This window comes from Aspergillus glaucus (genome assembly GCF_001890805.1).
Source record: "Aspergillus glaucus CBS 516.65 unplaced genomic scaffold ASPGLscaffold_17, whole genome shotgun sequence".
Taxonomy (NCBI): Eukaryota; Fungi; Ascomycota; class Eurotiomycetes; order Eurotiales; family Aspergillaceae; genus Aspergillus; species Aspergillus glaucus.
This window is the reverse complement of record NW_019170469.1, coordinates 150,646-174,648: the sequence shown is the minus strand read 5'-3', so window position 1 is coordinate 174,648 and position 24,003 is coordinate 150,646. Positions and strand designations below refer to the sequence as shown.

Genomic DNA, 24,003 nt, shown 5'->3' with positions numbered 1-24,003 from the left:
AAAAAAAAAAGAAAAAAAGAAAGAAATAGCGGCCATCATCGTCGCTGCGAAAGAAGACGAAAGTAATGCAAAGTGCATAATGTGAGTATGCACTGATCCATAGTAGAAGGATGCTGGCTGCATAGCTGTAGTCCCTGATCCTATCATCATATAGTTATATTGATCCATGTATATGTTCAGACAGCAGTAAGTTGTATGTTCTGAACTTCTGGGTAGGCAGGAGGCTCAAACTCTACTACCGAGCCGGGCACCGACTCTTTGTCCCGTAGTCTTGTGATATGATTGAGAGAAACGCGTTCAAAGCATTGACTGTGTGGTATCAGTGTTGGCTCATACTCGGCATCACCGCTCAGGGCTACATTTGTCTACTATATGTTACTCGGTTTCCGACTGTGCTTTAACCCAATCGCGACAACTGCTCATACGTAGAATGGTTATCCGAACTTACGAAGGCGGAGTGCTTATGGGCAAACTGTTGGCTGAAGCTCGCAGTGAAGGCGTGATCGACTAGCTTGACGATATACAATAAATAGCACCTATACATGAAACGACTATAATGATACAAGTCTAGCAATTGCGGAATCCTCCTGTCTTCTTTCCACCGCGTGTGACAAGACCACAGAAGTATGCCTTCGGATGATCCTGGGTATCAATCTCATCATCTTTATGATAAAACACCACCCGCTCATCCCCGATGTCCTGGTTCCTCGGCCCGCCGTTATAATAGGAACCTTTCTCGAGTGGATATTCGTAGCGATTTTTGTCCGCCGGGCACGAATCAGGGAAATTCAAAGAATGTCCCGTCGAGTTGTTGTGGTGGAGAGAGTGGGGGAATTTGGCTTCTGACGAGATGCCGTGTTAGCTGATTTATACCGTGAAAAAAAGAGAGAGGGAGGTCTATGTTTGAGCTTACTGCCTCGGGCCTGTCCATTTTGCGTCAACGCGATGGCGTATTGAACAGCCTCGTAGACATCCTCGCCAGAGTAAGAGGCAGTATAACTATCCCGCTCTGCAGTATCCGTTAGTTCCGAGCTCAGATTGGCAATATGGACTTGAATGAATGGATTCTACTCACTGCATGTCATGTTGTCTGAATGTGAGGGACCATCAACCAACTAAGGACGCATGTTAGCTTCATTCTTAAGGATGAAGAATGGACTCTATACCGTGATCGGAGCAAGAGACGGATCATCGCGAGCTTCTAGCGGATGGAAAGGCAGAGCAACAATGCTTCCAGCCAAGGAGAGGAAAGCGATCATGGAGAATTTCATGGTGGTGTTGTTTTTACGATATGATATGCCGCGGAGGTATCCAAAATGGTTCCCCTTTTCAACTTCGTCTGTATATATATCCCGCTAGACGAGCCATGGGGTATGCAATGGGGTTTAAATCTGCATTGCGGAATGGTAGTCCTACTCGTTTTCCATACAGGAATTGGTGAGGGGTTTTCACCCCCAGAGATCTACATTTAGTCTCGCGGTAAAGCCAGACCCCGCAGTCACGTAGCTACCAACATCGATCATGATCGGCGTGGAAATGGTTCTCCGGATTCGTGCCTGTGCGTTCAGAGCCCAGGCTGATTTGTTCTCTGGGACATAGGAACTATCGCCACTCGGCCCTGGCATAACTCACCCTCGGGTAACATAAAAGGAACAGAAATACTAGATATGCCACCTATTGCGGTCGACACGGGTTCCTCACCGAGGTACATCGGCACAGTGGTATCTCCATCCTGGTTCACGGATGCTATATCCCCAGACGGAGACCCCGACAATGGCTGTCATCCTCAAGAAGCACAGGCACTAAGAGACTACCACGAAGGCAAGATCACTATCCAGGAGGCGGCATATGCCATTTCCCGTCCGACCGCAACCTCCCAGTCCACCGAACTCAACTGCGAAAGAAACAAATCATGGAATCTTCTCATCGCCGCTTTAGAAGAATGGCCCGAACCCGAAAGCTCTCCGATATTCGCCCTCCTCAAGGAGATGGAGAATATCCCCGAACCTGCCATCAGGGAAGAGGCAAAGCATTCGGTCACAAGCGATCCCTTCTGGAAAGAATTACCCGGTTTTGGGAACATGTGGGCGGACGTTTTTCAATGGGGGGGGGGGGGGAATGGAGACATAAGATTGAGGACCATCCAGATGACACGGATCTGCGGCGCCAGCTGCGGGAGAAGTATATCCATATCGCGGCGCTTGAGACACGACTAGTCGATGAAAAGATTGGACCGATTTCTCTGGACTGGGGATACGAGTGTTTGACCGATGTGTTTGAACGCCGTGAGGCGATCCCGGATATTCAGGTTCTCATGGCAGCGGAGTGGCTAAAGCGTCTTGCGAGACGGATCTTCGATGGTGCATTGAAACAGGAAGAGGATTGGCCGTTCAAGAGAGATTATCTGAATCTGCGAAAAGGAGGAAATGCGATGACGGTGGAAAGATGGCAATATTGGAAGAGTCGGTTGGAGAAGTATGTAAGAGAGGGCTTGCCTGAAAGTGATTCGGTTGCGATGGCGATTCAAGCAATGAATGTCGCTGAGAAGGAACAGCATTGAGATACAATATTTTGGTAATTTGTACAATAATGCAAGACAATTTATTACTTCTTTAAATAGCCTGTCAACAGCAAATTGCCGCTCTGCAAAGTGCAAACACGGCAAAAGATCCTTCGTTTAAGCCAACAGGTCAAACATGACAAAATGTTGGCAACAAAGCCCTGCAGAATTTTCCAGTTGAAAGAAATATACGCTAACCTGGTTGCTAGGGCTGCCGCTTCACTTCTGACTTACTCGCTCTATCCTTCCCTTCCATTCTCCATCGCCATCTCACCACCCTTTCATTATTCAAGCCTGCTATCAAACAGGATCCATTCGTTCTGATACAGCTACACCTGATACTGCAAGCTCTCAACCACAGGCTTGCCCTGGAGAGTTAACAGTATGGCCAAGTCTAAGTAAATAACCCCAGCACACAACGAGCACGACCTGTATCAAAACTTTACTAACTTCACTATCTGAGAAGGATATGTTGGGGCTTCGCCCAACGCGGAAGATGCAAGTTTTCAAACTGCAGATTTTCGCACGACGTCAACAGAGCAGAACCAACCGAGCGCAAAAAGCCCGAACTCACCAGTAGTGAGCGAGACTTTCGTGCCTGGAGGAACGACATACCGTTGAATATACCCTATGCTCGTCCGCTGGAAAGTCGCCTTGGATCATTTTTTGATGAAGCTAGGAGGCTTATCGATGAAGGGGATGGTGTCCTGCAAGATGTTGTTCGAGCTTTTTCTACCGAGGGAGGTCTCAGACGTATTCAAGAGCTTGTTGAATACGACTACAATCGCATACCGGCTGCCGCCAGACCCAGTGTTTTCAGGGCTCAGATGTTGCCATTTCTGGAGATTATTACAAACCCGAATGTCTTTGAATCACTGGTCTTGGAGCAAGCAGTTGGAACGATTTACAATGTTCTCTACGGTAACTCTGGAAGACGAGGCGTTGTCCTTCTTGGGTTCCTCGCGGATGTGTTTTCAGTCTCCAAGGGAGAGAATCCGACAACTGAAACTCTCAATCACTTCGAGTTGTCACTCCTCGTCTTCTGGCAGATTATCAGACTGAACTCTCTTGCCTTTGTCCACGAGCCTTTCAAACCTGTGGCAATGAAGTTTGAAGAGATTTTCAAGGAGTTTCATTCGGAAGACACCGTCAACTTTCTCCAGACTTCCAGGGCCCATCTGGAGCGTATTTTGCGCCATCTCGACATTGGAAGCTCTCTACCGACAGTTGATGGGATGCAGCAACTCGTCAAGAAAAACCACCAACCCGAAGTCTCATTCGTGACCACTTACGACCCACCGGGCGGACGTCACGATAATGACACTGCGGACATTTGCAGGGTTCAGATAATGCCTACGATTGAGGAGATCCTGTCATCACGGAGTGAGTATCTGCCGGTGAAAGATCCTCGTCAGTGGCATGTTGGGGGCATCAGCGGCCTTCTCGATAGAAACTTCCGACTCCTCAGGGAAGATACAATTGGGCAATTGAGAGACACCATTTACGCTCTTCTGAAGCCCTCGAACAAAATACGAGGAAGTCGGAGCACTCAGCTTAGAACGCACGTTCATCAAAATGTCCACTTGCTTGCCCTCAACTTCGACCGGTTTGCGGGCTTGCAATTTGTCGCTCGAATTGAGCAGCCAGTAGACATGAAGGATATGAGTAAAGAAAATCGCGAGGAGTGGTGGCAGAGGTCCAAGCGGCTGCAGTCAGGTGCTTTGGTGTGTCTTTGCTTCGGGGCTAAGAATACCGTCTTTTGTACCGTCGCTGGACACCCAAGGCCGCGGCGAAACAAGGACGGAGAGATGGTTCCCCCGAAGAAAATGTCCTCCCTTTGGGAAGAGAAAGAGACGGCGACCGTGCTGCTGGAGCTGGCGCAGCTGTCGGACGACAAAGTGAAATGTATCCTCAGTCAGTACAAATCGCGGATGGCTGTTGCGCTGTCGCTCGTCGAGTTTCCCGGGATACTCCTAGCAGCATTCGAGCCGACACTCCGTGCTCTTCAGCAAATGAAGAGAAGTGACGACCTGCCATTTCCTCAGTTGCTTAGTCCGTTAGACCCTAAAGGCCAGTCCGGGACGATAACGCCGCCGCCGCCAGCATATGCCCTCAGGAACGGATTCACATTTGACTTGAGCTGCTTGTTAAAGGATCCCACAGTCCCTTTCACAATGCGGCCCGGTGAGCCGGTCGACATTGCAAGGCTGAAAGAGTATTCAACATTGGACAACGCTCAAGCAGTTGCGGTAGTCAACAGTCTCCAGCGCTGTATCGGGCTCATCCAGGGACCACCCGGAACGGGAAAGAGTTATACGGGAGTTGCTCTGACCAAAGTTCTCATCCAGGCTCTCCTTGCAGGCAAGAGAGGTCCCACGAACAGAAGAAGAGCTGGAGAGGATCTTGGTCCGATTATCTGTGTCTGCTATACGAATCATGCGTTGGACCAGTTGCTTGAGGATCTGCTGGAGAAGAGAATCACCACTCAAATCGTCCGCATTGGTTCCCGGTCGAAATCCGAGAAGCTCGAACAGTTTAACTTGCGGAATATGTCTGGACAGAAAAACAAAACCAAGGCGGAGAAGAGGGACGAGTGGGAGCTTCATAAGGATCTTGATGACATTGGAAAAGAGTTCGGTGGCTTGTCGCTGGAATCAACGAATTCAGAGGGCAGGTTGGAATCCTTTCTTGAGCGTCGCTATCCCAAGCACTACCGCCAATTGTACGGAAAGGACGAGCAAGGCTATGAACGAGCACGGGCCTCTAGAAAAGGTCCTGTCTTCAAGGGATGGCTCAACCACGGCGGAGTCAAAACTACAAGCGAGCCACGTTCTCTGGCGGCACTGCAAGATGCTCACGTCGATTCCATGTCACAGCAGGAGAGGCAGAGACTTCACGAACATTGGATCGCAGAGATCCGACGCGATGCTCACGATACAGCAAGTAATCTCCTCGAACGCCAACGACGTACCAAAGTTCAGTTCGACAATATCCGCGACGAGCTCAATATGCGTTGTCTCCGCGATGCACATATCATCGGAGTGACAACCACGGGTCTCGCCCGCAATCTGAACATGCTGCGTCGACTGAGACCCAAAATCGTCCTGTGTGAAGAAGCCGGTGAAGTGCTGGAGTCCCACCTGTTGACGGCTTTGCTGCCATCGGTCGAGCATCTTATTTTGATCGGTGACCACATGCAGCTTCGGCCGCAGGTGCAGAATTACGACCTTTCGCGGGAGAATCGCAATGGTGGCGAGCAGTACTCACTGGACGTGTCGCTTTTTGAGCGTCTGGTGAATCCAGATGAAGGGACTGGCGTTCGCGTGCCGTACAGTACCCTCGAGACACAGCGGAGAATGCACCCGTCGATTGCTCAACTCGTTCGCGAGACACTCTACCCACGTCTGGAAGATGCTTCATCCGTGTCACAGTATCCCGAGGTTAGTGGGATGCGCAAACGACTGTTTTGGTTAGATCACCGTCACCAGGAAGGGAACAGTTCCAAGAACGATGCTTTGGGGACGTCCCACAGGAACAGTCACGAAGTTGAAATGACAATCGCCCTAGTCAACCACTTGGTCCGTCAGGGTACATACAAGAGTGGCGATATCGCTGTCTTGACACCCTATCTAGGTCAGCTGCATCTCCTCCGGAACGGACTTCGGGAGTTGTTTGCCATTGAGCTTGGGGAGAGAGATGAAGTAGACCTGGATAATGCAGGGCTCAATGACGAAGTCCCAGAGATTCAGCAACGGGTAGTCAAGACCAATCTCTTGCAGACGCTTCGGGTCGCCACGGTCGACAACTTCCAGGGTGAAGAGGCAAAGGTCATCGTGATATCCTTGGTCAGAAGCAACGATCAGAACCAATGTGGTTTCCTTCGAACTTCGAACCGGATCAACGTGCTCCTCTCTCGGGCAAAACATGGAATGTATATTGTCGGCAATTCTGCGACGTCAATTCACATTCCGATGTGGGCACAGGTTATCGACATCTTACGGCGGAATGGTAACTTCGGCACCAGTCTGGAGCTCCAGTGTCCGCGTCATCCAGATCATCCGATTGCCGTCTCTGAGCCGGACCACTTTCTGCAGTACTCGCCTGAAGGAGGCTGCAATGAGCGCTGTGTGAACCGACTGAAGTGCGGGCATGCTTGCAAGCGAAAGTGCCATTCTGCTATTCTCCATGACGCGTTACCTTGTCAAGAACCGTGTCCGAAGGTGGTGAAGGGATGTGATCACTCATGTCCTAAGCTATGCGGCGATCCGTGCCCGATCAAATGCATTGTCAGTGTCCACCAGGCTGGTCGGAGATTGCTTTGTGGTCATATCGCGGAGGATTTGCCCTGCTGGCAGGCCCAAAACGTGTCTCTCGTTAGGTGCACGAAACCAGTTGAAAAGCAAGCCCCTGGATGCGGTCACAAGGTAATTGTTCAATGCTATGTGGACGTTGCGAGATCCGGATACCGGTGCGATGCGCTTTGCAAAGCGAGTCTGGCCTGCGGCCATACCTGCAAGCGACTGTGCTGGAATTGTACGGTGCATACTCCTGAAGGAGTCATTGTGGACCACGGCAAGTGTCTCCAAGTATGTGGCCGGGGTCAATCGACCTGTGTCCATGCGTGCAATCAAACCTGCCACGGGTCGGAGCCATGTCCTCCATGCAGCATGCCCTGCGAGATCCAGTGTGCTCATTCGAAGTGCCCGAGACTCTGCGCAGAGCCCTGTACTCCGTGCGCCGAATCGACATGTCTCTCAGCGTGTCCACACAGCCAGTGTTCCATGCCCTGTGCCGCTCCATGTGACCATATACCTTGCACCCTTCGCTGCGAGAAACGCCTTTCTTGCGGTCATCAGTGCCCGTCAGTTTGTGGAGAGATTTGTCCTCCAAGCGAGTTCTGTCAAAAGTGCGCCAGCCCTGAGCTCAAGAGGGGCGTGGTCGACTTCATTCTGGCTGAGACATATGCCGAAATCAACCTCAACGAAAATCCGTGTATCTTTCCTCGCTGCGGCCATTTTCTGACGATCGAGAGTATGGACGGCCAAATGGATATGAAGAAGTACTACGCGATGGAAGGTGACAAACCCGTGGCTATCCGCTCGTCATCGGAGCCGTTCTCCGTAGACGATATCAAACGATGCGCTAGATGCCGTGGCTCATTGAGAAATTTGTCAAGATATGGCCGTTTAGTTCGCCGCGCTATTCTCGACGAGTCGACCAAGAGGTTCCTTTTGTATCTCAATCGGGAATATGTGCCTCTTGCGCAGGAGCTGCCGTTACAATTGGCAGCGGTTCTCGAGAACAAGAGCGAGCTTTCACCATTACTGGCTAGCGAACAGATTACCATTAACATCGGCGGTTCTCGTGACAAACAGTTCCGACAGATGGCTGAGATCATCCAGAAATACGGTGGAAATCGATGGAGACAAGTCACCAAATTGCGAAGCCGCATCGTTCAGTACTACAAAACCGTCGAGGAGGAAGAACAGCCCTTCTCTCGTGTCCAAGCTCTTGTCGAAAGCGCCCGCAGACGCAAAGGGGCCAGCGGAAGTTTCGAATTCGATGGCAGTGTCGTGCAGACGAAGGGGGTGTTCCTCGCGACTACCCTCCTCATGCGCCTGGACATTAGCTTACTCGGCGATTTTCTATCACTTTTTCAGATCAGCCGCACGGGGGTGAAGGGATGCAAGCTGCAGATTAATCTACAAGCGACCCGAGAGGAATGCAGAAGTTTGATCAAACGAGCCGGAAATGCCATGCGAGTCGCGCACGAGGTCGAGGGATACATTTTCCTGGCCCAACTGCATGCACTGGAACGATCGCAGACTGAAGCTCCGACTGAGAGAGAGAAACACGCCCAGCAAGCGCGCGAGGCGATCGCACCGGCCAGGAAACTATGCCATCGATACCCCGGGCAGACCAATGGACTGGGAAGCGAAATCGACGATGCGGAAGAGATGCTCAAATTGGGAACATTCTACAGCGGTGTGACCAGTGAGGAACGTCTGGAGGTTATTGCTGCGATGGCGCGCGAGTTCCGGGGCACCGGACATTGGTATTACTGCCAGAACGGCCATCCTTTCACCATTGGCGAGTGTGGGGGAGCGGTGCAATTGGCAATATGTCCGGAGTGTGGCGCGCGTGTTGGAGGTCAAGGCCACCGAACCGTGGACGGGGTGACTCGGGCGGATGATTGGGAGCAGGAATTGGGACAGTTGAGGATTTGATCTGGGTCCGAGTCAAGCGTGTACGAGAATACTCCGAGGACTTGACCCCCTGATTCCACGAGTTTGGTAAGGGCAGCTGTCATTCGCAAGCTTGGCTCCTATGGTCCATGATTCATGTATTGAGTAGAGAAAGCCATTGGCCGGAGATACTCGGTTTAGTTGGTCTAACTCCGATAGCTTGATGCTAGACTGAATTATTCGATTATGTACGTATCCATTCCACAGGCCATCCGTAGCAATATCGAAGTGAAAAAGAGATCGGCGAATAAGCACAGCCCTCGCATCAACACGAACAGAGCAGTTTCTCCTGATTGATTACAAGTAATGCCCCAGTCGGTGGACATGCAGTAGTTCGAAGCTTGGTATAGTTAGTTATACGGAGTAGACTGGCCTGACCGTTTCCCGGCCTGACTCGTACGTACTCGGCTGTTGATTTTTCCTGTCTTTCTCATTTCGTACTTTTTGTTTTCTTTTCTTTTCTTTTTTTTTCACTGCAGTTGTGACCTGGTTTATTAGAATTACTTTTCCGACACGAGGATGAAGGTTTCTGCTCGTTTGCTCGGTGCCCTTTTGGCATTGGGTTCTGTGTCGACTGCATGCCAAAGCTGTCGCTGCTTTCCGGGTGATGACTGCTGGCCGGCGCAGGATGTCTGGTCTAGCTTTAACGAGACCGTTAACGGACGGTTGATTGCAACGGTCCCCCTGGCCTCGCCGTGTCACGCTCCGAACTACGATGCGGAGGTGTGCAAGGAATTGAAGAATGAATGGATGGAGCCGGAGGTGCAGTAAGTCGACTTTCCCGGAGGAATGAGATACAGACGATGGTGAACTGACGGGATGGTGCAGCTACAATTCCTCCTCGTCGGTTATGGCCCCCTTCTTCACCAACGGCACCTGCGATCCCTTCCACCCGGTCTCCAAGCCATGCACGCTCGGCAACTTCATCAACTACGCCGTCAACGTCAGCAAACCCGAACACGTGTCGAAGACGCTCTCCTTCGTCAAGAAGCACAACATCCGCCTCGTCGTCCGCAACACCGGCCACGACTACAATGGCAAATCCACAGGCGCCGGCTCGGTCGGCCTCTGGATGCACCACCTCAAGGATATCGCGATCAACGACTTTTCCAGCAAATACTACAACGGTAAAGCGATGAAGATGGGCGCCGGCGTCCAGGGTATCGAGGCGTACACGGCCGCGCACAACCAGGGTCTGGAGGTTGTCGGCGGAGAATGTCCCACTGTTGGGATTGCGGGTGGATACAGTCAGGGAGGGGGGCATTCGGCGCTTGCTTCCCGATACGGACTTGCCGCCGACCAGGTGCTGGAATGGGAGGTTATTGATGGTCGGGGGAATTTTGTCACTGCGCGCCGCGATAACGAGCATAAGGATTTGTACTTTGCGCTGAGCGGTGGCGGTGGCGGTACCTATGGTGTTGTGTGGTCGATGACCTCCAAAGCGCATACGGGTCATGCGACCTCGGGGCTCAACCTGACTTTCACCAACGCCAACATCTCGCAGGATACGTACTACGAGGCCGTCAAGCTGTACCAGGAGAAACTGCCGGCGATCGTCGACGCGGGCGCGATGAGCGTGTGGTACTTTACCAACACCAGCTTCAGCATCTCGCCGCTGACAGGCCCGAACATCCCCGTGGCCGAGCTAAATGCGCTCGTCAAGCCGTTCACAGACGGCCTCAAGAAACTCGGCATCAAGTACCAGATCTACTCGCAGCAGTTCGACAGCTACCTGGAGGAGTTCGAGGGAATGCAGGCACCCATCCAAGTGGGCATCGCGCAGTATGGCGGGTGGCTGGTGCCGCGGTCAGTGGTGCAGGAGCAAAACGACGCGCTGACGGATGCTTACCGGTACATTACCGAGGATGGGGCCACGTTTATCGGAGTGGGCCTGAATGTCTCGCGGGCGCTCGTGGGCGAGGACATCGACGAGATTAACGCGGTGCAGCCTGCCTGGCGCGAAACCTTGATCGATACCACGATTACCACGCCGTGGAGCTGGACGGCGTCGCGCGCGGCCATGGTCGCCGAGCAGCGCAAGATGACCAAGCAGTATATCCCGCGGCTGGCGGCACTTTCGCCGAACAGCGGCGCATACTTGAACGAAGGAGACTTTGAGCAGCCGGATTTCCAGTCCGTGTTCTACGGGAACAAGTACGATAAGCTGCGCTCGATTAAGGCGCAGTATGATCCAGACGAGGTGTTTTATGGAAAGACAGCGGTGGGGTCGGACGAGTGGCGTCAGCTCAATGATGGACGATTGTGTCGGGCTTGAGTTTGATTGAGTTAGGAATTTTTTTCCCACCTTGGTGTTCCATAGTCTTTAATTAATATTAGCACACGAAGTTCACTAACTGTACATGGAATCGTCTCCTCTTAGGGCAAAGTTTATGTCTTCTCCACTGTGGGTTGCATTCCGTGGCGTGCCGAGGTTGTACTCTGTACATCTCGTAGAATTCTAATTTGTACATTCGAGAAGAAGTCGAGCCAGTTATGTTCGGGTACGTGGTCGTTAGCATCGTCTACGGAGTAATCTACAGGGTATGTATGGAGTAATGGAGTTCATATATGTACTTGTATGTACAGAGTACTATGCAGATATGAAGACATCCCTGAAACTCCGAGAATTATCCATGATTAGATTAAGTGGAAGTTTGTTGTGGGAAATCAAACCATGGGTCAGAATAGGTTACATCCATCCAATTTCAAATAGCGTGCAATAGTCCGATTGTGTGCTATGTACAGATGCAAATAACACTGACAGATGGCAGTCTGCACTTTTGCAACTCGCACAGGCATACAGACTACTCTGTACGGAGTAGTCTAGCAGAGCAGAAAAAGAAATATGATTCTGTGCATCATCACCCGATAGTTAATAGTCGATCTCTTATACTTTCCGGGCACCAGTTCGGGTCCAGTTCGGGGGTGTGTCCACCATTTTTGAGACTGCGATTCCCGTAGTTTAAGTTAAATCTGCTGGCTGAAACGAGTCCCAATCCTTCGGTCAGGGATTTGCTCCAGCTCATGTATTTGAAGTTCGTGCTTGTCCGCTGTGGTGGTGGTGGTGCTGCTGCTGGTACGGTACTCAATTCATGGATCTGTGCTCGTGCTCCTGATGATCTTTTGCTTATGACTAGTGCAGTCGAGTGCGAGTTGAGTCTTTTCAATCTTCTGGTGCTGTGGAGCAATGATACTATAACTTCTTTTGGGTTGTTTTCGAAATTGAAATTGAATAAGAATACGTGCACGTCGCATCGCATAGTCAGTCTTTCGCTCATTCGCAATGTACTAGTCGTTCCTTACACACCTGTCCTTCTTTTCCTTTCCTCCCTTTTCCTATTGTTCTGTCCTCTACCTCTCCTTTGTACGAATACAATGATATGACCATGTGGGTGTACAACCAATCCACCCCCGACCCTCACAGCCATACCGCCACTGTCATCACCATAAGCATCCTCTTTCCGGCTCTCGCCCTCATCGCCATCGCCTTCCGATTCTATGTTCGCCTGCGCTTAAAAAGGACGCCGTGGTTTGATGATTATGCTGCGCTGTCGAGTGCTGTGTTGGGGGCTGTTTATGGGGCGATTGCTGTTGCTCGTAAGCCCATGTCCAAACTAATTAGATTGACATGCAGACAGAGGACTAATGGCATGGATAGAAACAAGATGGGGCCTCGGTTTAAACACATCATCCTTCCCCGTTGAAAATGTCGTTCCATTCGGAAAGGTCTGCCCTCTCTGCCCCAGAGTATATATATGCGCAGTCTGCTAACAGAACAGATCCAATACGCCGGCGGCCCCGTCTACACAATGGCCCTCCTCGGCTTCAAAGTCTCCCTCCTAACCTCCTACCTCCGCATCGGCGGCTTCGTCAACACCTACAAAAACATCATCCTCGCCGCCATCGCCGCCTGCACCATCAACCAACTCATCTTCACCTTCCTGCTGCTCTTCGCATGCAATCCCGTTGCGAAACAATGGGACACTACACTTCCGGGACATTGTCTAAACACGGTCCCTAGTTATTATGGGTTAGCGGGCACGAGTCTGGGCTTCGATATATTGATTATTGCATTGCCGTTGCCGGTATTGGGCAATCTGCACTTACGGCGGAAGCAGAAGATCGCGCTGATGGGGGTTTTTGCGCTCGGTTTCTTCGTCACGATTATTCAGATCATTCGCATTTTCACGGTCAAGAATCTCAAGACGTATACGGACTCGAGGCCGATTGTTATTTGGTCGGTTATTGAGATTTCGCTTGGTGTACGTCCCCGTACCCTACTTACCTTATGCATACCCTACTATGCTACATACGCCTTCGGCATACTGACAGTGAAAAAGGTCATTTCGACATGCATCCCAACCTACGCCCCCCTCTTCCGCGCCTTCACCTCCCTCAACTCCTACTACAACCGCTACGGCTACAACTCCGGCTACGGGCACAACGGGAACACCTACGCCCTGGCCACACGAAGCATGACAAATCGCGCCTCGCGCCGGCACACAAACGCACACACAAACACCCAAAGTACATCTACCAGCTGGTTAGATCGTGATCTTGAGATTTTAGATGATGGTACCACGATAGGGAAGGGGGGCGGATTTGAAACGACGATCATGAGCGTGAATACGCCGATGAGTTCGACGTTTCCTGGGAGTTCTGTTGGTGAGACGAGTGTGGGGAAGGCGAGGGATTCGGACTCGGAGGAGTTGATTAAGAGGAGTGCAGCGCAGGTGCAGGGGCTGGCTGTTCCGGAGGCAGTGCATCATCATGAGGAGCCGCCGGGGACGGGGTTGAGTATGGGTACGACGAGTGCCGAGGAGGATCTGTTGCAGATTCATACGTTTACTGAGTTTAAGATTGAGAGGCATCATGTTTGATTTTGATGCTGTTGTACTGTATTTGTATATATTATGAATGATGTTCATTGCATTTTTAACATAACTGAGTCGTGATTTATTTAGGTTTTATGTGAGTTACTTCTTCAGACCCAACAGGTTGATGCTCTTTGGCCGCTCGATGGGCAGACCCAATGCCCGGTCCCAGATGAGCTGCACCAATGGTCCCAAGGCGCGACTCACACCAAAGGTGACAGTGTAGTACAGCGGCTGCTGGAAGCCGTAGTGGTGGAAGAGCACGCCAGATGCAGCGTCAACGTTCGGGTGAGGGTTTTTGGTCTTGCCGTGCTCTGTGAGGACCTGAGGTGCGATCTCGGAGTTCTTCTTGACGAGCTGGAAGACGGGGTTGGCTAGCACGTCTGGACGAGTGTCGGCAAAGTCCATCAGGGCTTGGAAGCGCGGGTCGGGCTTGCGGAGGACGCCGTGGCCGTAGCCAGGGACTACACGGCCGGACTTGAGCGTCGACCAGAGATAGTTGCTCACGTCCTCGTCGGAGAATTTGGTGCCGATCTTCTCCTGCATTGCCAGGATCCAGCGCAGCACTTCCTGGGCTGCGAGTCCGTGTAGTGGTCCGGCCAGACCCAGAAGACCGGCGCTGTAGCTGAGGTATGGGTCGCTCAGGGCGCTGCCAACCAAGTGTGTTGCGTGCGCGGACACGTTACCACCCTCGTGGTCACCGTGCAGGGCCAGGTACAGACGGAGCAGGTCATGGAAGTCGGAGTTTTCCTTGCCGCCCTTGCCCAGGAGTTCAGCAAAGTTGTGCGACCAGTCCTGAGTGCCGTCCAGGGCCTGTCTGCCCACGGTGTCGACCTCGTTGGGACGGAAGACGAGTGCTGCAACACGAGGAATCTTGGCCAGCAGCGAGATGCTGTCGTCAAAGGTCGGTTCCCAGTATTCAGCCTTGTTGAGACCCTGCTCATATGCCTTGGCGAACTTGGATTCCGTGTTCAGCGCAGCCACAGCAATCGACAACTGGGTCATCGGGTGCATCTCCCGGGGGAACGACCGAATCAAGTCCAGAATGTGTTCGGGAAGATGCGACTTGTCGGCCAATTCACGTGAAAAAGCGCGCACCTGGCCCGTCGATGGGACCTGCCCAGTCAACAGCAGCCAGAACATAGCCTCGGGAAGCATCTCAGTGCCAGAAGTACCCTTGGGCAGCTCCTTCTGGCAATCCTTGATCGTCCGGCCGTGGAACCGGATTCCCTCATCAGGGTCTAGCACGGAACCTTCCCAGAGCATGCCCTTGAGGCCACGCATGCCACCGATCACATTTCCAATCTTGACCTCGCCGATGACTTCTTCGCTTTGGTCTTTGACTTGTTTGAAGAGTTCGCGTTTGGCGGGAATGACATCTTTCAGGGCGGATTTGAGGTCTGGTTCGGCGGTGGCATAGCGGCGGAGGAATTGGCGGGGGCCCTGTACTTATTAGCTTGACTTGTAGCAGCAGCAATTGAAGGAGTGAGGCTCACAGTGGCCAGCTTGGTGGCATGGCGGGAGGTTCTCATAGAAAAGGCCATTTCGGGTGGGCTATCCGGGGAATGCGGGGGCGGAAGCGGGGACTAGTACGGAGTACAAGAGAGTAGACAACAGAGAGAGGACAGAGACAGAGACAATTGAGTATAAATAAGGAGAGCACAACCTGTATTGAAGACAACCTCGGAAGGAGAAAAGGAAGTACTCGGATACGTACACAGTAGAGATGTACGTCGTCAGGTGAGGGGAAGTCAGGTGACGGTCAACCGAGGCAAGCCGCGGAGCGGATATAGTGGCCTTGTGCTATGTACGGAGTGGTGAGTATCGATGGAGTATGAAGGGCAGTACTCTATGAATGGCAATTGACATAAAATAAGAATAGTATACTATATATTAAAGCAATTGATGGAGCTACATATGTACACATAAACTCAATTGAGGGCAGGGCACTGACATGAAGCTCTCTATAGTGAACTCGTTCCTGCATAGTCCCTGTCGGTACGGAGTACTTGTACTCCGAATTACTTGTGCACATTTGTACCGGCTGTCTGTGTCTATTGAGTAGTAGTTAGTTAACCGAGTAACTACCTTATTATGCCTTATTTCCAAGGCACCACATGGTTTTTGCCTGAGGCAAATACTGCCTTATCCCCCAGGAATGCAATATCTTATCAGCCACAAAACGGGGACACACCGCCACTCCTCATGGGCGGTTACTGGTCCCTGATTGGCCGCCACTTTGATTATCAATCATCGCCTCAGGCAGAGATTTACAGGCGGTGAACCCCATCTGCCAATGACTGCCTGCTTACTTTCGGCAAAAAAAATCGTGCCCAAGGCGGAAAGCATAAAAAAAGAAGATTCAAGTTTTCGCTGTCTCTTTTCACCTCAACTTCTCATCTTGTCTTTTTGTGTTGAAGACTGTCGTGGAGGACCTGTATACAATCTCCACTCTATTACTTTAATACTGTTGTTTGTTTCTTCAGTTATCTCTATCGGGTCCTGCTTATCACGTCCGGGACAGTCCCCGCCACGCCTCATTGAAGGCTTCCTCGCTATACAGACACACCGACATATACAGAATGCCTCATCCTGAATCCCCAGAAATGCCTGTCGCTGTGTCGAAAACTCCCTCCGGAGTGCCTCCCACACAAGAGGAGGTCTCTTCTCTCATCAACACCATCTTCAACGCAGAAGGCTCTCAGCAGGCCCTCGATGGCTCGTATGCCTTGACCAACCTTCTCATTCAGAGCGTCGGCTGCCGTGGTCTGCTCCAATATAACATCCTCCCCGAAGTCAAGAAAGCCGCTGCCGATAAGAAGAATGGCGCTCGTCGTGAGAGTGCTATGCTTATCCTGGGTGCTCTCTTTGAGCGTTTCCCCCGGGAACACCCTCTGAGTGAGTACGTTTTGCTCCTCGAGGATGGCGGTGTGCTGTACCTCGCTTTTGAAGCCCTATCCGACAAGGGCGCCGTTGTTCGCGACGCTGCTCAATATGCTATTGACGCCCTTTTCGCCAACCTGAAGCCCGAATCTCTGGTCAACGCTCTGCTTCCCGCCATCTCTGCCTACCTCAGCAAGGGTACTGGTAAGTGGCAGGGTTTCGTCGGTGCTTTCGCTCTCATCGAGAAGATGGCCATCAAGTCGCAGATGAGTGCTGGGTCCGGAGAGGAGGAGCGCCAGAAGGATCTCCTGCGTGAGGCCATGGGCAAGACCCTCAAGGAGCTCATTCCTCTGGTCGAGTCGGGCATGCACGATCTCAAGGGTGAAGTCGCCAAGAGGGCCACCAAGGCTATGAACGAGCTCACCACCCTCCTGTCCAACGACGACGTCCTCCCTCGGATACCCTTGTTGATGAACACCATGCAACAGCCGTCGGAACAGACCCTGCAAAAGGCCATCCACGCTCTGTCGCAAACCACCTTCGTTGCCGTCGTCACTTCGCCCGTGCTCGCCCTCCTGACTCCCTTGCTGGAGCGTTCGTTGAACACCCCGACCACCCCTCAAGAGACCCTCCGTCAAACCGTCGTTGTCGTCGAGAACTTGACCAAGCTGGTTCACGACCCCGCTGAAGCCCGTACCTTCTTGCCCAAGCTGCAGCCCGGTGTTCAGCGCGTCAAGGAGCGTGCCTCCTTGCCTGAAGTCCGTGAGCTTGCCACCAGCGCTTTGTCCGTCATGGAGAAGGCCATGGGTGACAGCAACCTGGCTGCCGGTTCCGTCGCCAAGGTCACTCCGGATGAGGTGCTTGCTGTTCTGGACGCCAAGATCCAAGCACAGGGTGGTTTGGCTGATCCTCAGAATGCCACTCTCCTTCAACTAGGCAAGACCTACATTGCTGAGATGGTCCGTGAAGATGTCAACTGCCGCATGCACGACCGTATCCCTGTCTGCACCGCGCCGTACCTCCGCGGCCTGCTCAAGGACGACAAGCACGACGCCGCTGCCGCCGAAATCGAGGCCCACTTCGTCGAGGATGACCACCGCAAGTTCGGTAAGCCCGTCGAGGACGACCCCAACGAGGTGGTTATCGTCAACGCCAACTTCTCTCTTGCCTACGGTGGTATGCTGCTCTTGAACCACACCAACCTTCGTCTGGTCAAGGGTCACCGCTACGGTCTGGTCGGTCGCAACGGTGCCGGTAAATCCACCCTCATGCGCAGTATCGCCAACGAGAAGCTGGAAGGCTTCCCGACCCAGGACCAGGTCCGCACCTGCTTCGTCGAGCACAACCAGGGCGAAGATGCCGACTTGAGCATCCTCGATTACGTCTCCAAGGACCCCCTGATTGCCGAAACCGGTAGAGAGCACATCTCCAGTGTTCTGCTCGAGTTCGGTTTCACCGACGGACCTGAGGGCCGCCAGTCGCAAGGCGTTGGATCCTTGTCTGGTGGATGGAAGATGAAGCTGGCCCTGGCCCGTGCCATGTTGAAGAAGGCGGACGTGCTCTTGCTGGACGAACCGACTAACCACTTGGATGTTGCCAACGTCAAATGGCTGCAGGAGTACCTGAAGAAGAACACCGAGATCACCAGTTTGATCGTCAGTCACGACTCTGGTTTCTTGGACGAGGTCTGCACCGACATCTACCACTACGAACAGAAGAAGCTCGTCAACTACCGCGGAAACTTGGCCGACTTTGTCAAGGTCAAGCCTGAGGGCAAGAGTTACTACACCTTGTCCGCCTCCACCGTGCAGTTCAAGTTCCCCCCTCCGGGTATCCTGGCTGGTATCAAGTCCAACACTCGTGCCATCATGCGTATGACCAACTGCAGCTACACGTACCCCGGTGCGAGCAAGCCGTCGTTGAGCGATGCGTCTCTTCAGCTCACGCTGTCTTCCCGTTTGGCTATCATTGGTGGCAACGGTGCCGGAAAATCGACCTTCATCAAGATGTTGACTGGTGAGACGATTCCTCAGACCGGTAAGGTCGAGAAGCACCCCAACCTCCGTATCGGTTACATCAAGCAGCACGCTCTGGAGCACGTTGAGCTGCACTTGGAGAAGACTCCCAGTCAGTATCTGCAGTGGCGTTACGCCAACGGAGACGACCGTGAAGTTTTCCTGAAGCAGACCCGTATCCTCACCGACGAGGACAAGGCGCAGATGGAGAAGCCGGTTGACTTGGGTGATGGCCGTGGTCCTCGCCGCATTGAAGCCTTGATGGGTCGTCAGAAATGGAAGAAGTCCTTCCAGTACGAAGTGTAAGTTCTTCATCACCCCTGGAAAGTAAGCAGTAACTAACAAGAATAGGAAATGGGTTGGCCTGCTTCCCAAGAACAACACTATGATCTCTCGTGACACCTTGACCAACCTTGGTTTCTTCAAGATGGTCCAGGAGTTTGATGACCATGAGTCGTCGCGTGAGGGTCTGGGTTACCGTGTTCTCGAGCCCCCCATCATCTCCAAGCACTTTGAAGACATTGGCTTGGACCCCGAGATCGCCAACCACAACCAGATCTCCGGTCTGTCCGGTGGACAGAAGGTCAAGGTTGTCCTGGCTGGTGCCATGTGGAACAACCCTCACTTGCTGGTTCTTGACGAACCTACTAACTTCTTGGACCGTGACTCGCTTGGTGGATTGGCTGTTGCCATCCGTGACTTCAAGGGTGGTGTGGTTATGATTTCTCACAACGAAGAGTTCGTCGGAGCCCTCTGCCCCGAGCAGCTCCACGTGGCCGACGGCAAGATTGTCAAGCGTACCAACAACGCCGTCTCGGCGGACCGCTTCGAAGACAGCGCCGCCAGCTCTCCTCAGCCCGGCAGCACGGCCGTCAACTCGACCGCCACCAGCGTGAACGCTTCGGCCGCCAACTCGGGCGCCGAGGACCAAGGCGAATTGAAGTTCAAGGCGAAGAAGAAGAAGAAGCTCACTCGTGCGCAGCTCAAGGAGCGCGATACTCGTCGCAGACTGCGTCACCTCGAGTGGTTGCAGAGTCCCAAGGGCACCCCACACCCTCCGGACACGGATGATGAGGCGTAAGCATGTCTATGTCTTGTTATTAAAAGCGTTGTTATTGTTCATTGTTCATTATGATAATGACTGGTTATGTTTTTCTTTTCTTTTTGGCATATTTGATTTGTTTGATTGGTTCATTGGATAGACTGGGTTGGTTGCGTTTGCTGGCATATAGATGACATTCCTGTGTATATGGTAGATAGACTATGCTACATATTAGAGATGTGACCCTACCCTTTCTGTATTAAATACCCTGTACCGTACTCTGCTCTACGGTCACGGGACTCGTATACTCCAACTTCCAACCTCACCTCTCCCATCACCACCACTCTATACACTCACTTCCTCACCACACTTTCTTCACACACTCACTTACCTACACCCTCTTAACTACAGTCATTCTCTAATTAATATCCACGACTTTCCTCTTTCGTCCATTTCAAACTCACACGCGTCCCGTCGATCGCGGCCCAGAGATTGTTCTCCCTGATTGGCCCACCATCATTTCCCTCCGTTTTTTCGTCCCTGAAGACACTTGGCTCCTGTTACTTCCCTTCCTTTATTACCGTCTCACATAGAATATCTCCCGAATCACTCCCACGGCGCAACTCCAAAAACTTATAAATCAATGCCCTCCCCGGCTTGATCCATGCCTTCCACCCCCGCCACGGCTTCCGCCCGCTCGGGGACCTTCCGCAACAGAACGAGAACGTCCAGCAAAAGCAATTCGATCCAAAACTACATGCCTGTCCACGAAATGATTCCTGAGGAGGAAGGGGATGCGTCCTCGAGTCGGGTTCCTGCGCAGCCGCCGCCGCCGTATCGCGATGATGACGATGAGGTGGACGACACGGCGAGTTTACTAGCGGAGTCGGAGTCGGATGACGGCTATAATGACGATGGGATAAAGCTGCGGAAGCGTAATGTGTCAGGGTCCAAGTCGAAAGCAAAAGCGAAAGCGAAAGCGCCCGCACCGTCCCACGCCGCTGCGTATGTCCCCGTCGTGCGCAATTCCGGCGATATCGAGAGTTATCTGGATAGTATCACCGAGGCGGAGCAGGAGTTGTTATCGTCGTCGCGATATGACTACGAGGATGGCGATGGGTATGATTATGAGATGGGCATTGCGGACTCGGATTCTGATGGCGATGGGTACGGGACGGATATGAAGCGGAAGAAGGCGATGCGGAAGATGAGTATGGTTGATGGGGGCCGGCCGAGGGGTTGGAAGGCGTTTTGGTACTCGAAGACTTGGTGTCGGGCGCTGGTCGTCGTTATTGTTTGTCTCGTGTTGTTGATTGTGGGGTTTGTGACCTTTGCGAGGTATAGGAAGGTTCCGCCGCCGTATTATGTGAGTTCACCTTTTTGAGTCTTGATGGATGTCGTTAACGGAAATTTCTCTAGCCTATTATCCCTGCCGATCATTGGTATCCTACGCCTCGAGGTGGAACGGTCAAGTCTTGGGAGGATAGCTATAACAAGGCGCAGGATTTGGTGGGGAATATGACTTTGATTGAAAAGGTCAATATTACCACCGGTACTGGGTGGCAGATGGGGCTTTGCGTTGGCAATACTGGTATGTCCTGTGTCTCTTTTAAGCAACCTACGACTGACAGTTCACTCGTACAGGCACCGCCGAAGAAGTCGGATTCCCCTCCCTCTGCTTGCAAGACGGTCCTATGGGCCTACGATACGCAGACCACATTAGCGCTTTCCCTCCCGGCCTTACCACCGGCGCCACCTGGAATCGAACCCTTATCCGCAACCGAGGAATCGCATTGGGTCTGGAAGCTCGTCGCAAGGGTGTCAACGTGTTAATAGGACCGTCCATGGGCCCGATGGGCATGATGCCCGCTGGTGGTCGCAACTGGGAGGGTTTCGGGTCAGACCCCGTGCTGCAGGGTGTGGCTGCTGCGGAGACCATTCGTGGAATCCAAAGCAACGGAGTCATGGCTACGGCTAAACACTACGTGATGAACGAGCAGGAACACTTCCGTCAACCGTTCGAATGGGGTATCTCGACGGCGCTGTCTTCGAATATCGACGATCGCGCCCTGCACGAGGTTTTTGTCTGGCCGTTCGCTGAGAGTATCCGTGCAGATGTCGCCAGCGTCATGTGTGCATATCAGATGGTGAACAACAGCCACGCCTGTGAGAACAGCAAGTTGCTCAACGGCGTTCTCAAGGATGAATTAGGTTTCCAGGGTTTCGTGCAATCAGACTGGCTCGCCCAGCGATCTGGCGTCAACAGCGCCATCAGCGGCTTGGACATGAGCATGCCCGGCGATGGTCTGCATTGGGCAAACGGCAAGGCCCTCTGGGGTAGCGAGCTCACCCGTGCGGTACTCAACACCTCCATTCCCGTTGAACGGTTGAATGACATGGTGACCCGTATCGTCGCCGCTTGGTATCATTTCGAACAGGATCAATGGGAACGCCCACCGCCGGACGGTGAGGGTGGCCCGAACTTCTCCTCTTGGACTGATGATGAGGTTAGCTATTTGCACTGGGGAAGTAATGATGATGCTTATCGGGTTGTGAACCGCTATATCGACGCTGGTGAAGGCCATGGCCAGGTGGCGCGTGAGGTCGCTGCCGAAGGAACCGTGTTGGTGAAGAATGAGGAGGATACGCTGCCACTGTCGCGCACGCCGGATGGTCCGTACCGGGTTGGAATCTTCGGTGATGATGCCGGACCGGCTGAGGGACCCAATATTTGTCCCGATCGCGGCTGTAACCAGGGAACGCTGGGATCTGGCTGGGGTAGTGGCACGGTCGAGTTCCCGTACCTGGTTACTCCGCTGGAGGCGTTGGAGGCTGCATGGCAGGACTCGGAGAATGTCGAGACGACTGCGTACCTGCGCAATGGAGTTATGCCGGAGGATGCGGCGGATAAGGATTTGTGTCTGGTGTTTGCCAACGCGGACAGTGGTGAGGGATACATCTCGGCCGGTGGTATCCACGGCGATAGGAATGATCTCTACTTGCAGAAGGGCGGGGACTCGTTGATCAAGACAGTTGCGTCGCATTGTGGTGAGGGTGCAGGTCGGACTGTTGTCGTGATTCACTCTGTTGGACCGGTGGTTGTTGAGCCGTGGATTGATTTGCCTGGTGTGCATGCGGTGCTGTTCGCCAATTTGCCTGGTGAAGAGAGCGGAAACGCACTGGCTGATGTGCTCTTTGGCGACGTTGATGCCAGTGGTCGCTTGCCGTACACGGTAGGCAAGAGTCTCGAGGACTATGGCGCGGGAGCGCAGGTTCTGTACGAGCCTAACGCGCCAGTGCCGCAAGTCAACTTTACAGACGGACTGTACATCGACTACCGGTACTTCGACAAGCACAACATCACCCCACGCTACGAATTTGGATTCGGCCTGTCGTACTCGACGTTTACGATTTCTAATGCGCATATCAACTCCCTCCAATGGAAGTCCCGCTTCCCAGCCGCACGCCCAGAAAATGAAATCGACCCGCCTGAATACGACCCCGAACTACCAGACAGCGCATCCGCCCTCTTCCCCGCAGACTTCTCTAAAGTCTGGAAATACATCTACCCCTACCTCGACACCCTCGACGGCACCGAACCAGCCAACTACACCTACCCCAAGGGCTACAACCTCTCCGACCCTTCTCCTCCCTCTGCTGCCGGCGGTGGCCTAGGCGGAAATCCCTCGCTGTACGACGAAATGGTCAAAATCCAAGTCCAAGTCGCCAACACCGGCCGCCGCAGGGGTCAGGAAGTCGTTCAGGTTTACGTCTCTTTTCCATCGGGCGTCGTCGAAGAAGTCCCGCAACCCGCTCCGACCACGACCTTGCCCACGCCAACAGAAACACCAACAGATTCTAGCACACCCACTCCGCCTCCACCAATACTCAAGGAAGTCGAATTCCCAGACCGCGTGCTCCGCAACTTCACGAAGGTCGAACTCGACCCTGGTCAGCGCGAGACGGTGGAGATGACGCTTAGTCGTAAGGATTTGAGTTACTGGAGTGGTAGGTGGCAGAATTGGATCATGCCTGAGGAGGGGAAGTTTGGGATTTGGGTGGGGAGGAGTTCGAGGGATTTGGAGTTGATGGGGGAGTATTAGTTTAGGTACTGTATACTGTGTATGTGTACTGTGTGTAGGTGTGGGACTGGATGGGATTGTATATAGATTATGGGATATGTATTAATAACATAGATATGGATTGTTTTATTACGCTTTGCTCCTTGTTTTTGTTTGATGCACTTCTTCGGCCACCGTCACTATCACATTCCAGAGTAAGCCGGCATTATCAATCTCAACAATCCGACCATATCACAGGAAGATTGCATGTTACCGAGTAATATCCTTTTCGACCTCGTTTTCCTCTTTGTCCTGGGCTCTTT

The 24,003-nt window shown here is 52.7% G+C and overlaps 8 protein-coding genes across 8 annotated transcripts; 6 read left to right on the top strand and 2 right to left on the bottom strand.

Moving 5' to 3' along the window:
- Nucleotides 1-567: 567 nt before the first annotated feature.
- On the bottom strand, nt 568-1,271 carry ASPGLDRAFT_83985 (uncharacterized protein; the record flags this gene model as incomplete). Its single annotated transcript, XM_022550241.1, has 4 exons — nt 568-842; nt 914-1,009; nt 1,076-1,115; nt 1,167-1,271. 4 exons carry the CDS (start codon nt 1,269-1,271, stop codon nt 568-570), a joined length of 516 nt encoding a protein of 171 aa, XP_022398509.1.
- Nucleotides 1,272-1,667: 396 nt separating this feature from the next.
- ASPGLDRAFT_83984 (uncharacterized protein) lies at nt 1,668-2,561 on the top strand (the record flags this gene model as incomplete). Its single annotated transcript, XM_022550240.1, has 2 exons — nt 1,668-2,070; nt 2,148-2,561. The coding sequence occupies 2 exons, from the start codon at nt 1,668-1,670 to the stop codon at nt 2,558-2,560; spliced, it is 816 nt and encodes a 271-aa protein (XP_022398508.1).
- Nucleotides 2,562-2,903: 342 nt separating this feature from the next.
- Nucleotides 2,904-8,787, top strand: ASPGLDRAFT_1497020 (uncharacterized protein; the record flags this gene model as incomplete). Its single annotated transcript, XM_022542065.1, has 4 exons — nt 2,904-2,958; nt 3,027-3,943; nt 4,232-4,980; nt 5,011-8,787. The coding sequence occupies exons 1-4, from the start codon at nt 2,945-2,947 to the stop codon at nt 8,785-8,787; spliced, it is 5,457 nt and encodes a 1,818-aa protein (XP_022398507.1). The 5' UTR covers nt 2,904-2,944.
- A 464-nt stretch (nt 8,788-9,251) lies between these two features.
- ASPGLDRAFT_49773 (FAD-dependent oxidoreductase) lies at nt 9,252-11,316 on the top strand. The gene is made up of 2 exons (XM_022547175.1): nt 9,252-11,090; nt 11,186-11,316. Exon 1 carries the CDS (start codon nt 9,656-9,658, stop codon nt 11,078-11,080), a length of 1,425 nt encoding a protein of 474 aa, XP_022398506.1. The 5' UTR covers nt 9,252-9,655; the 3' UTR covers nt 11,081-11,090; nt 11,186-11,316.
- A 660-nt stretch (nt 11,317-11,976) lies between these two features.
- On the top strand, nt 11,977-13,533 carry ASPGLDRAFT_593662 (putative integral membrane protein (Pth11)). Its single transcript, XM_022548372.1, has 5 exons — nt 11,977-12,402; nt 12,464-12,531; nt 12,585-13,067; nt 13,146-13,236; nt 13,280-13,533. Exons 1-5 carry the CDS (start codon nt 12,186-12,188, stop codon nt 13,282-13,284), a joined length of 864 nt encoding a protein of 287 aa, XP_022398505.1. The 5' UTR covers nt 11,977-12,185; the 3' UTR covers nt 13,285-13,533.
- Nucleotides 13,534-13,781: 248 nt separating this feature from the next.
- mcsA (putative citrate synthase Cit1) lies at nt 13,782-15,223 on the bottom strand (the record flags this gene model as incomplete). Its single annotated transcript, XM_022543684.1, has 2 exons — nt 13,782-15,122; nt 15,176-15,223. The coding sequence occupies 2 exons, from the start codon at nt 15,221-15,223 to the stop codon at nt 13,782-13,784; spliced, it is 1,389 nt and encodes a 462-aa protein (XP_022398504.1).
- Nucleotides 15,224-16,261: 1,038 nt separating this feature from the next.
- Nucleotides 16,262-19,658, top strand: ASPGLDRAFT_131564 (putative mRNA-nucleus export ATPase (Elf1); the record flags this gene model as incomplete). The annotated part of the gene is made up of 2 exons (XM_022541055.1): nt 16,262-18,879; nt 18,929-19,658. The coding sequence occupies 2 exons, from the start codon at nt 16,262-16,264 to the stop codon at nt 19,656-19,658; spliced, it is 3,348 nt and encodes a 1,115-aa protein (XP_022398503.1).
- Nucleotides 19,659-19,976: 318 nt separating this feature from the next.
- ASPGLDRAFT_75945 (beta-glucosidase) lies at nt 19,977-23,836 on the top strand. The gene is made up of 3 exons (XM_022549828.1): nt 19,977-20,985; nt 21,039-21,210; nt 21,264-23,836. Exons 1-3 carry the CDS (start codon nt 20,284-20,286, stop codon nt 23,720-23,722), a joined length of 3,333 nt encoding a protein of 1,110 aa, XP_022398502.1. The 5' UTR covers nt 19,977-20,283; the 3' UTR covers nt 23,723-23,836.
- The last annotated feature ends 167 nt before the right edge of the window (nt 23,837-24,003 follow it).

Coding starts and splice junctions, on each gene's coding strand:
- ASPGLDRAFT_49773 (XM_022547175.1), top strand. CDS start 9,656: ATGGCCCCCTTCTTCACCAACGGCACCTGCGATCCCTTCCACCCGGTC.
- ASPGLDRAFT_593662 (XM_022548372.1), top strand. CDS start 12,186: ATGACCATGTGGGTGTACAACCAATCCACCCCCGACCCTCACAGCCAT. Junction 12,403..12,463: donor TGGGGCGATTGCTGTTGCTC/GTAAGCCCATGT, acceptor TGGCATGGATAG/AAACAAGATGGGGCCTCGGT. Junction 12,532..12,584: donor ATGTCGTTCCATTCGGAAAG/GTCTGCCCTCTC, acceptor CTAACAGAACAG/ATCCAATACGCCGGCGGCCC.
- ASPGLDRAFT_75945 (XM_022549828.1), top strand. CDS start 20,284: ATGCCTTCCACCCCCGCCACGGCTTCCGCCCGCTCGGGGACCTTCCGC. Junction 20,986..21,038: donor AGGTTCCGCCGCCGTATTAT/GTGAGTTCACCT, acceptor AAATTTCTCTAG/CCTATTATCCCTGCCGATCA. Junction 21,211..21,263: donor GCTTTGCGTTGGCAATACTG/GTATGTCCTGTG, acceptor TCACTCGTACAG/GCACCGCCGAAGAAGTCGGA.